The 13215-nt window shown below is 43.8% G+C and overlaps 1 protein-coding gene across 1 annotated transcript in view; it reads left to right on the top strand.

Moving 5' to 3' along the window:
• Nucleotides 1-486: 486 nt before the first annotated feature.
• LOC120979791 (calcium-activated chloride channel regulator 1-like) overlaps nt 487-13215 on the top strand; it is a 44485-nt gene continuing 31756 nt past the window's right edge. The window contains exons 1-2 of the mRNA XM_040408748.1: nt 487-642; nt 7038-7175. Coding sequence (XP_040264682.1) covers nt 487-642; nt 7038-7175 — 294 coding nt within the window. The remainder of the gene's footprint in view (nt 643-7037; nt 7176-13215) is intronic.

Below are 13215 nucleotides of genomic sequence, written 5' to 3'. Positions count from 1 at the left end.
GACACCTTCCAATATAAAACTTATCTGTTCTGGTTTCAGGGTATTATCTATATTGAGTTGGTTTCTCAAGGCCTCAACTTTTAAGGTTAATGTACCCTAAATTGTGGAAGCACACATTTTTACCTGATTGGAGTCATGGATATACTGTACTGCCATTTTTTTTCAGTATACCTCTTAGATAAGATTACTTCTTATGTAGTTCAGAAGGGGCGAAAAAAAATCTTATCTCACACTTGAAAACCTCCAACCCATTCACAAGCATTGTGTATGCAGAGTCATATTTTTTTTACACAGTAGTAACTATTCTGACCAATACCATGGAATTTAAGGTAAAGCAATAAAATTGGAATTTACAGCAAATGTACCCACGAAGCAGAAACCATCATAAATTGGATGACATATTCACACACCTAGAGGTGGTTCCCAATGTCTTACTGTATATAAGCCAAAAGCAGGCTGTGATTCTAGTCCACCATGGCACTAAGAATGGGATTCTGGTTGCTTGTTGTGATCTTTCTATTTCAGGTGTTCCGCCCGTCTGAAAGTTCCATGATCAAACTAAATGATGGAGGATATGAAGATATTGTTATAGCCATTCACCCAGGACTACCTGAAAATGCAGAGATCATTCAGAAAATTAAGGTAAAATCTAGTCCTTAACTTTTACAAAGACATGTGCACAGATTGCACCTGTCTTTGTAAAAGTTATTGTTATTTTGTTTGATTATCACATCCACACATTTGCTATCCTGGGTAGTATGTATAATATTGTGGTACTTGTGGTCCGCTGCGGGCATCCTCCATTGTATGCATTTTTGCTGGGGAATGCCCTTAGCAGCGGACCACAAGTGCAGGATCTGCCCCCCCGGTATAGATGCACCACTGCATATGGGCTTGAGCACTTCCTCCTTTTCATTACCACGCCAATTTGTAGTTTATATATAAAATCTAGTTCTTTTGTGCAAATAAGGATGGTGCACGCACAATACCTTAATCCATTGCTTATTGGGATATTTTAGGGCTTTAGTCATTAGGCTCTTTACTTGTTTCTTTGGTATACTATGCAAGTCTTTTTTATTTAACTTTTGTTAGAGACAGAATTATTTGTCATTTTTATTATCTAGTCATTTTCTTTCTCAAGGTGGAAAAGGAGGATGTTTTCCATTATAGCTGAAAGTCTACTTTAGATGTGAAGCTACTATGTATCATGGCATATATCTCCGTCAAAGTGAACCTAGCAACGTTCACCACAATGCAGGTTCCTAGTGAACCCGTAATCAGTCAAGTGATGCCTGGGTTGCTATGATTGTAATGTAGGGTTTATTAAAACATGATTAATGGGGTACTCCCATCTCTGACATTTATGGCATATCCATCGCAAATCTCCCCTACAGTGAGATCAGGGGGTCTCCTAACCAACATTCTGCCAGGCGAGGTGGCCAACAGCACCTTGCTATATGTTTCTTATTAAACCCATAGACTCGGTTGGATAGAGCTTTACACATGAGCAGTCACCTCTTAATGAGGCCTTATTCACACATCTGTGACCGTGACGGCATGCATTAGAGAAGATGCTCAGTGTTTCATCTGTGAAGATGTCTATGAGTTTTCCATGTGTCCATTTTTTGCTCTCCATGTTTCGTTCATATTGCACATACAGTGCTAGGCTGAAAGAGAGGTTTGCAGAGCATCTCCTGCCAATAGTCAGGGAAAGCCATTGACAGAACATGGATGCCATCCATGTTCTGCAATGGTTTTCACGGGCTCATAGACTTCAATAGGCATGTTTGGGCCACATCATGGACCAAAGTAATGCATGTTTGCCTATGGTCAGTCAAAACACAAGGATGTGTGAATAAGCACATTAAAAGTCAATGGTTCGTGTGCTGTCACGTTCTCCAAACCCTTAGACTACATTCACACGACAGTGAACACAAAAGGCAATTAAAATGGTAAAAAGGTCTGTTTTTATGACCTTTTTTGCACTAATGCCTTTCTGAAAAATAGGCATTAAAAACTACTCACTGAATTGCATGGGGGCTTTTGGTTCATGAAAATTGACAAAATAATACATGTCCTATTTTTTGACTGCCATTATTCAAGGCCTATTAAAAAAACGGCCAAGTGAATACACCTAAAGACTTAACCGTAAAAAAAAAATAAACAGCCATGTGATGGCTATTAAAAAAAGGTCCATCACACAACTGTTTTTCACTGTCATGTGAATACAGTATACCCTAAGCCTGCTGTTGAATGTGGCCACCTTGCCCATTAAAACAATATAGCAATTCAGCAAGCACTAAATCTGTCCACATATGAAGCTGATCTGAAGTAAAAGAGACCAAGTCCACCAAGTCTCAATTCACATACGTAAGTATAAAAACGACATGTACTCCAGGGCTGTCCCATTTAAAAAAAGAGACCCAGAGTAATCAATATTGACTTGCCACCACCAAACACATGAAGAGAGGGGTTGTCAGTAGGGTCGAGCGAACCCGAACTGTAAAGTTCGGGTTCATACCGAACTTTACGGTGTTCGGCACCCTAACCCGAACATTTCAGTAAAAGTTCGGGTTCGGGTAATATTAATATACCATCGGATCGCAGTTTTCTCCAATCCGATGGTATATTTTAACTTGAAGCGTCCACATCACCATGGGAACGCCTCTATGTTAGAATATACCATCGGATTTGAGTTAGATCGTGAAAACTCAGATCCGACAGTATATTCTAACACAGAGGCGCTCCCATAGTGATAGGGACGCTTCAAGTTAGAATATACTGAGAACTGTGGACATAACGTCCCCCTGCTGCCTGGCAGCACCTGATCTCTTACAGGGGGCTGTGATCGGCACAATTAACCCCTCAGGTCCCTGTAAGAGATCAGGTGCTGCCAGGCAGCAGGGGGCCAGACCCCCCTCCCTCCCCAGTATTAAAATCATTGGTGGCCAGTGCGCCCCCCCACCCCCTTCCTATTATAATCATTGGTGGCTAGTGCGGCCTCCCCACCCGCAATTAAAATCATTGGTGTCCAGTGTGGCCTCCCCTCTCCCCCCCTAATTAAAATTATTGGTTAACAACCCCCCTCCCCCCCATCATTGGTGGCAGCGGAGCGGCAGTTCCGATCGTAGTCCCAGTTTAATTGCTGGGACTCCGATCGGTTACCATGGCAGCCAGGGCGCTACTGCAGTCCTGGCTGCCATGGTTACTTAGCACTTTTAGCAGCATTATACTTACATGCACTGTCTGTGGCCGGCCGGCGCTCCTCCTACTGGTAAGTGAAAGGTCTGTGCGGCGCATTGCTTATAGCACAGACCTGTCACTTACCAGTAGGAGGAGCGCCGGCCGGCCACAGACAGCGCACGTAAGTATAATGCTGCTAAAAGTGCTAAGTAACCATGGCAGCCATGACTGCAGTAGCATCCTGGCTGCCATGGTAACCGATTGGAGCCCCAGCGATTAAACTGGGACTTCGATCGGAACTGCCGCTCCGCTGCCACTAATGATGGGGGGGGAGGGGGGTTGTTAACCAATGATTTTAATAAGGGGGGGGAGAGGGGAGGCCACACTGGACACCAATGATTTTAATGGGGGGGGGGCCGCACTAACCACCAATGGTTTTAATAGGGGGGGTGGGGGTGCCGCACTGGCCACCAATAATTTTAATACTGGGGAGGGAGGCCACACTGGCCACCAATGATTTTAATACTGGGGAGGGAGAGGGGGTCTGACCCCTGCTGCCTGGCAGCACCCGATCTCTTACAGGGGGCTGAGATCCGCACAATTAACCCCTCAGGTGCCGCACCTGAGGGGTTAACTGTGAACATAACGGCCCCCTGCTGCCTGGCAGCACCTGATCTCTTACAGGGGGCTGTGATCCGCACAATTAACCCCTTAGGTGCCGCACCTGATGGGTTAATTGTGTGGATAACAGCCCCCTGTAAGAGATCAGGTGCTGTCAGGCAGCAGGGGGCCAGACCCCCCTCCCTCCTCAGTATTAAAATCATTGGTGGCCAGTGCAGCCCCCCCTCCGTCCCTCCCCAGTATTAAAATCATTGGTGGCCAGTGCGGTCCCCCACCCCCTTCCTATTAAAATCATTGGTGGCTAGTGCGGCCCCCCCACCCCCACCCTATTAAAATCATTGGTGTCCAGTGTGGCCTCCCCTCTCCCCCCCTAATTAAAATCATTGGTTAACAACCCCCCCCCATCATTGGTGGCAGCGGAGTGGCAGTTCCGATCGGAGTCCCAATTTAATCGCTGGGGCTCCGATCGGTTACCATGGCAGCCAGGACGCTACTGCAGTCTTGGCTGCCATGGTTAATTAGCACTTTTAGCAGCATTATACTTACATGCGCTGTCTGTGGCCGGCCGGCGCTCCTCCTACTGGTAAGTGAAAGGTCTGTGCAGCGCATTGCTTATAGCACAGACCTGTCACTTACCAGTAGGGTAAGGTAACGGCCAAAGGGTGAGAAAGGCGCTCATAGGGTAAGTAAGTCGAGGTGCAACAGCTTCTTTCAGAGAGCTGGTGGATGCGATAGACTCACCTGTTATGGTTGCACCGAAGTTAAGTGCAACCGTATTGTAGGTGAGCAGTGAAGTATAAAAGGTGCAGGTCAGTGCTGCCAGATGCGTCAAGAAGCCCCTTGGGACGAAGGCCAAGTCGCCACTCGGGTATATATTGGAAAACGTATCTTAGCTTGTCACTGTGGGGTGATCAAGCTGGTAGACGATCATAAGGCGCATTACCACGACCCGGTACAGGATACAATAAAGTTTATTTCGAGACAACGCGTTTCGGAGTCTCGACGGCCCCTTTATCAAGTTTGTGTCACCCTAGTTTTTTGTGCAGCTGGGTGTGTACTGCCTGGTTTCTTCTAAAAAAGGCGCATGTCCGTACCTTCTTGCTGTTCTCCTTCGTTTGACACGGCCCCCTTCCCTCCCTCCCTCCCTCCCTCCCTCCCTCCCCGGTATTAAAATCATTGGTGGCCAGTGCGGCCCCCCCCTCCCTATTAAAATCATTGGTGGCTAGTGCGGCCCCCCCCCACCCTCTATTAAAATCATTGGTGGCTAGTGCGGACCCCCCACCCATCCCCTATTAAAATCATTGGTGTCCAGTGCGACCTCCCCTCTCCTCCCCCTAATTAAAATCATTGTTTAACAAACCCCCCCCATCATTGGTGGCAGCAGAGCGGCAGTTCCGATCGTAGTCCCAGTTTAATTGCTGGGACTCCGATCGGTTACCATGGCAGCCAGGGCGCTACTGCAGTCCTGGCTGCCATGGTTACTTAGCACTTTTAGCAGCATTATACTTACATGCGCTGTCTGTGGCCGGCCGGCGCTCCTCCTACTGGTAAGTGAAAGGTTTGTGCGGCGCATTGTTTATAGCACAGACCTGTCACTTACCAGTAGGAGGAGCGCCGGCCGGCCACAGACCGCGCACCTTTCACTTACCGATCGGAGCCCCAGTGATTAAACTGGGACTACGATCGGAACTGCCGCTCCGCTGCCACCAACGATGGGGGGGTAGGGGGTTGTTAACCAATGATTTTAATTAGGGGGGGAGAGGGGAGGCCGCACTGGACACCAATGATTTTAATGGGGGGGGCCGCACTAACCACCACTGATTTTAATAGGGGGGATGGGGGTGGGGGGGCCGCACTGGCCACCAATGATTTTAATACTGGGGAGGGAGGGGGGCCACACTGGCCACCAATGATTTTAATACTGGGGAGGGAGGGGGGTCTGGCCCCTGCTGCCTGGCAGCACCCGATCTCTTACAGGGGGCTGAGATCCGCACAATTAACCCCTCAGGTGCCGCACCTGAGGGGTTAATTGTGCGGATCACAGCCCCCTGTAAGAGATTGGGTGCTGCCAGGCAGCAGGGGGCAGTTATGTACTCAGTTCTTAGTATATTCTAACTTGAAGCGTCCCCATCACCATGGGAACGCCTCTGTGTTATAATATACTGTCGGATCTGAGTTTTCACGATCGTGAAAATTCAGATCTGAAAAAGCTAATACTATTATTTTCAGTTATAACCATGTTATAACGGAAAATAATAAAGTGAAGTTCAGGTCCCTTTAATGGGGTTCGGGTCCAAGTTCGGATCAAGTTCGGGTCCCGAACTTTTTTTTAAAGTTCGGCTGAACTCCCCGAACCCGAACATCTAGGTGTTCGCTCAACTCTAGTTGTCAGGTATCCAGATAGGGGATGTCCACACAATTCACTACATTCCCAGGTTCTTCTGCTGCATACCTATTCAGACTCAAACCATCCAAATGGATTTCTCTTTGGCTGACTGCAGCTGGCTGGACCTGTCAGCTAATTAAACTTGAAGAGAAAAAGAGGACATAGTGCAGACCACATGGAAACGTTTAAAAGTCAAGTAGTTTATTTTATACTCACAAAAGAGCATAAAAAAAAAGCATGTCAATAAAATAAAATTCTGCACGCTGACCATCTAGTCTGGCCCAGGCTTTTACCTCCTTGTGGCTGGGGCTTACCCATTAGAATGGAGATTAGAAAAGTCTTCTAGGTTGCAGTCCCTTTGTATATCCCTTAAATACCTAATGATGACCGATCCTCAGGGTAGGTAGTTAATCTGATGGGCGAAGGACCAACACCCCCCACCTCTATGATCAGTTGTTTTCTGCAGCCTCTAGTGCTGGAACTACTATTGGTACTGTATACCTCTGTTCAAATTGTAGTGGCCATGCATGCAGCTTAATTCATTTATTTCTCTGGGAGCTGAGCTGCAGTAACCAGACACGGCCACTATACTTTGAATGGAGCTGTGCTTCCTGTTCCATTCAAACTACTAGTTCCAGTGCCAGACGCTGCAGCTAATGAGTGGGATCTCGAGTCTCAGATTCTGAGGATAAGTCATCATCATCAATATCAGGAGCCTGGAAAACCCCTTTAAGAAACCAGGAGTAATAAAAGAGGATCTCCGAGGAATCTATGTCCTTACATGTTAAAGAGGGGACTGTTCAGATGTATGTAATCTAACATATGTTTTTTTTTTTCCAAATGTTAGGATATGGTGAATGAAGCCACATCTTACCTATTTACTGCAACACAAAAAAGGCTTTTCATAAGGAGTGCTAAAATCTTAATTCCCTTGACTTGGTCTAAGGGTAACTATACCAAACGGAAAACAGAGACATATGACAAGGTAAGAAGTAAAACAGAAAGGCACTGTATATGAAACAATGATATTATGTGAAAAATCTTAACGTCTTGCTGTATTTTTAATTCCCTAAATCTATATATATAAAGAAGGATGTATGTTTGTATGTATGTATGTATGTATGTATGTATGTTCGTTCGGTGATCACTCAAAAACGCAACCATCGATTTCTATGAAACTTGGTATACACGTCCCTTGCTACCTGGAAACAAATCTTGTGGGGGTCACCGCTCTCTAGCACGTACCGTTCCTGAGATATTCCCCAAAAATGCAAATATCGCACATCACATGACCTACATTAGCCAATAGAAGCCTGCAGGTCTTTCTCTTCATATCCCAACTGCCATACACACAGTCACATGTCCCTTATCAGCCAATAGAAGCTCGCAGGCCCTTAGTCTCCACATACACACAGATTTGCAACAGGTTTCCAGAACAACCCAGCTATTTTTCTTCACTGCTGCAGGTCAGCTTTAAAGGGGCAGGGTGCTGTGGATGACACTGTTAACCCCTTAGCGCTACTTGATGTGTATACTCGTCATGGAGCACTGTTACTTGGCGCTCCATGACGAGTATACACGTCATGGCATTAAACTGTCACCCCGGCTGTTACACACAGCCAGGGATCTCAGCTAATAGGCCCGGGACCAATGAGGGCGGACCCGGGCCAGCAATCGCTCTAATTGGCTAGTCTGTATAGAGTAGCCAATCAGAGGATTTTAATGCTGGCTGACAGGTTCTGATGCCCACAGTCCGTGGCTCTGGGCATCAGAACCTTTCAATATATGTATATATATATATATATATATATATATATACATACAGTGGGGGAAATAATTATTTGACCCCTCACTGATTTTGTAAGTTTGTCCAATGACAAAGAAATGAAAAGTCTCAGAACAGTATCATTTCAATGGTAGGTTTATTGTAACAGTGGCAGATAGCACATCAAAAGGAAAATCGAAAAAATAACTTTAAATAAAAGATAGCAACTGATTTGCATTTCATTGAGTGAAATAAGTATTTGAACCCCTACCAACCATTAAGAGTTCTGGCTCCCACAGAGTGGTTAGACACTTCTACTCAATTAGTCACCCTCATTAAGGACACCTGTCTTAACTAGTCACCTGTATAAAAGACACCTGTCCACAGAATCAATCAATCAAGCAGACTCCAAACTCTCCAACATGGGAAAGACCAAAGAGCTGTCCAAGGATGTCAGAGACAAAATTGTAGACCTGCACAAGGCTGGAATGGGCTACAAAACCATTAGCAAGAAGCTGGGAGAGAAGGTGACAACTGTTGGTGCGATTGTTCGAAAATGGAAGGAGCACAAAATGACCATCAATCGACCTCGCTCTGGGGCTCCACGCAAGATCTCACCTCGTGGGGTGTCAATGGTTCTGAGAAAGGTGAAAAAGCATCCTAGAACTACACGGGAGGAGTTAGTTAATGACCTCAAATTAGCAGGGACCACAGTCACCAAGAAAACCATTGGAAACACATTACACCGCAATGGATTAAAATCCTGCAGGGCTCGCAAGGTCCCCCTGCTCAGGAAGGCACATGTGCAGGCCCGTCTGAAGTTTGCCAATGAACACCTGAATGATTCAGAGAGTGACTGGGAGAAGGTGCTGTGGTCTGATGAGACCAAAATAGAGCTCTTTGGCATTAACTCAACTCGCTGTGTTTGGAGGAAGAAAAATGCTGCCTATGACCCCCAAAACACCATCCCCACCGTCAAGCATGGGGGTGGAAACATTTTGCTTTGGGGGTGTTTTTCTGCTAAGGGCACAGGACAACTTATTCGCATAAACGGGAAAATGGACGGAGCCATGTATCGTGAAATCCTGAGCGACAACCTCCTTCCCTCTGCCAGGAAACTGAAAATGGGTCGTGGATGGGTGTTCCAGCACGACAATGACCGAAAACATACAGCAAAGGCAACAAAGGAGTGGCTCAAGAAGAAGCACATTAAGGTCATGGAGTGGCCTAGTCAGTCTCCGGACCTTAATCCAATCGAAAACCTATGGAGGGAGCTCAAGCTCAGAGTTGCACAGAGACAGCCTCGAAACCTTAGGGATTTAGAGATGATCTGCAAAGAGGAGTGGACCAACATTCCTCCTAAAATGTGCGCAAACTTGGTCATCAATTACAAGAAACGTTTGACCTCTGTGCTTGCAAACAAGGGTTTTTCCACCAAGTATTAAGTCTTTTTTTGTTAGAGGGTTCAAATACTTATTTCACTCAATGAAATGCAAATCAGTTGCTATCTTTTATTTAAAGTTATTTTTTCGATTTTCCTTTTGATGTGCTATCTGCCACTGTTACAATAAACCTACCATTGAAATGATACTGTTCTGAGACTTTTCATTTCTTTGTCATTGGACAAACTTACAAAATCAGTGAGGGGTCAAATAATTATTTCCCCCACTGGTATATATATAAAGTTATTCAACCCCCCTCTCCCCCTCCCCAGCTCCTGATGTGCCCCTGCTGTGCCCCAAGATGGCTGAGCCGGCAGGCGGGTGAGCCATCCCCCGCCCCCATTTTCAGGATGGCCAGAGTGGTTAGCAGAGTGTCAGCACACAGCTGACACTCTGCTTGAAACAACTGACATCGGTGCTGACACCGATGGCAGCCGTTTAACCCCTTCCATGCCGCGGTCCATAGGGACCGCTGTTTGGTAACGGTTAACAGGGAGGGAGCTCCCTCCCTCTCCCATGGAGCCACTGCTGTGCCGTTGCAGTGACCCCATGCTTGACGGGTTCCCCCCCCCCCCCCCGTGGTTACCATGGCAACTGGACGCCTTCACTGGCTTCTGGCTTGCCATGGTATAGCTAAATTTTACCTTTCTGGAGATTTCATCTTAGAGCTGAGCTCCGTCTTTCTATGGGATTATCTTCATATATACCATTTGTATACCTGACATGCTTTACATCTTTTGGTGGGTGACAGCGGCATAGGCCAGTGGATTGCGGCGTCCGCCTTTCTGCTGGTTCTCTATTCTGTTACTTTTATTTTTATGTATATTATGATATATTTACTACAATAAAATGAATTATATTTTTTGAATATCTTACATCATTTTTTGTCACCTTACATCACAAAAAGTGTAATTCCAAGCGATGAAAAAGTCATACACACCCCAAAATCATACCAATCAAACCGTCGTCTCATCTCGCAAAAAATGAGACCCTAACTAAGACAATCGCCCAGAAAATAAAAAGAACTATGGCTCTCAGAATATGGAGACACTAAAACATGATTTTTTTTGTTTAAAAAATGCTGTTATTGTGTAAAACTTAAATAAATAAAAAAAAGTATACATATTAGGTATAGAACTATCACATGACCTAACCCCTCAGGTGAACACTGTAAAAAAAAAAAAACGATTTTTTTGTCACCTTACATCACAAAAAGTGTCATACCAAGGGATCAAAAAATCATATGCACCCTAAAATAGTACCAATCAAACCGTCATCTCATACTGAAAAAAATGAGCCCCTACATTAGACAATCGCCCAAAAAATAAAAAAAAACTATGGCTGTCAGAATATGGAGACACAAAAAAAATTTTTTTTTCAAAAATGCTTTATTATGTAAAACTGAAACAAACAACAACAAAAAGTCATATTTGGTATTATCGCATCCGTAACAACCTGCTCTATAAAAATACCACATGATCTAACCTCTCAGATGAACACTGTACATAACAAAAATGAAAAACAATTGTCAAAACAGCTATTTTTTGTTACCTTGCCTCACAAAAAGTGTAATATAGAGCAACCAAAAATCATATGTACCCTAAAATAGTACCAACAAAACTGCCACCTTATCCTGTAGTTTCCAAAATGCAGTCTTTTTTTTTGGAGTTTCTACTCTAGGGGTGCATAAGGGGGTCTTCAAATGTGACATGGCAACTTAAAATTATCCAAGTGAAATCTGTCCTCCAAAAACCATATGGCGTTCCTTTTCTTCTGCGCCCTGCCGTGTGCCTGTACAGTCCGTAAACTACAGAATCAGGACAACAAATATTGCGTTTTGTTTGGCTGTTAACCTTTGCTTTGTTACTGGAAAAAATTTATTAAAATGGAAAATCTGCCAAAAAAAGTGAAATTGTGAAATGTCATCTACATTTTCCTTTAATTCTTGTGGAACACCTAAAGGGTTAACAAAGTTTGTAAAATCAGTTTTGAATACTTTGAGGGGTGTAGTTTCTAAAATGGGGTAATTTTTGGGTGGTTTTTATTATGTAAGCCTCACAAAGGGACTTCATAACTAAACTGGTCCTTAAAAAGTGGGTTTTTGAAATTTTCTGAAAAATTTCAAGATTTACTTCTAAACTTCTAAGCCTTGTAACGTCTCAAAAAAAATAAAATGTAATTTTCAAAATGATCCAAACATGAAGTAGACATATGGGAAATGTAAAGTAATAACTATTTTTGGAGGTATTACTATCCATTTTTAAAGTAGAGAAATTAAAATTTGCTAATTTTTCCAAATTTTTGGTAAATTTGGTATTTTTTTATTAATAAAAATAAAATATTTTGACTCAAATTTACCACTGTCATGAAGTACAATATGTGACGAGAAAACAATCTAAGAATGGCTTGGATAAGTAAAAGTTATTCCAAAGTTATTACCACATAAAGTGAGACGTCAGATTTCCAAAATTTTGCCTGGTCCTTTAGGTGAAAAATGGCTGTCATGAAGGGGTTAAGGAAGCGGAGTGATGTGGAGGTGACAGTTCAGGGGGCAGATAGGGTGGCCATTCAGGCCACCCTCAAAAGACGGATTTAAAAACCCTGCCCCACGGACCCACTAAGCAACGCCCCTAATCCGTTTAGGCCACGCCCCCTCTCCACAACCAACACGGATTGAAAAAATGAAGGTAAAAATCAACTTCTGTCAGCTTCAGGGGTGGGAGGGAGGGTGACTTTCTCCCTGCAGCTCACGCTCAGACAGCATAGTGCTGCTGTCTGAGAGTTAGCAGTTCAAAAGGACATCCCTGCGTGAGATATTCCCAAAAAATGCATTAGCCAATAGATGCCTGGTCACATGACCCTTATCAGCCAATAGAAGCTCGCAGGCCCACATACACACAGTTTTACACCAGGTTTCCAAAACAACCCAGCCATTTTTCTTCACTGCTGTAGGTCAGCTTTAAAGGGGTGAGGTTCTGTAGATGTCACTGTTAGAGTGGATACTGTCAATATCTTTTAATGACACCCACAAACATTAAATGAACTAGATGAAATATACCCGTGCAAAGCCAGGTCCTTCTGCTAGTTTTGTATAAAGATCAACTGAAAGTAATTAAGAGTAATAACCGAGGCACATAATTATAACTGTAAATGACAAGGAGTCATGTACTTTGTCAACAGATTGTCATCAATTGGGGTTGAATTGTGGTCAAAAAGTTCCACACTGCAGGGGCATTACTACATTGGTTGGAAAAGTACGGTAGATGCATAGTGGAGTTACATTTAGTTTTTCTTTTTGTATAAATATTTACAGAATTGTATGTGATTACACATATAACCCCTACAAATTTTGGAATTTTGCTTCATGCTTTTGGATTTAGCACTTTCACTCACTGTCTTACCCGGAATAGTAGCTGTTTATAGCAGACATACTATCAGTAACCTCTTTTTATAATTGTTTGCACACTGATTTACAGTTTGGCCTTTTACCATTTACAAAGTTTAGAATAGAAACATGATGGAATAAACCTGTATAAGAGGGAATATCAGTAAGTGGAGTAAATCTACAAAAGATATCACATATATCCACATTAGAAGGAAAAGATCTATCAATTTCTTCAAATGTCCATTTATGTTGTAGAAAGTGTACAAAAACGTTACCATAATTATGGGCCAACAGCAGTAACCAATGATGTATCTAATAGGTGGGCTCAGCAGCGGACTTTACCATCACGCAAACCAAGCAAATACTTGTAGCCCCAGAGCTCAGGGAACCTCCTGTTGACCACAAGTGGTTGACTGAAAAAAAACATCACTAA

The sequence above is a fragment of the Bufo bufo genome, chromosome 9 (genome assembly GCF_905171765.1).
Source record: "Bufo bufo chromosome 9, aBufBuf1.1, whole genome shotgun sequence".
NCBI lineage: Eukaryota > Metazoa > Chordata > Amphibia > Anura > Bufonidae > Bufo > Bufo bufo.
Note: the sequence above shows the minus strand (reverse complement) of the source record. Positions and strands in the feature narration are given on the sequence as shown.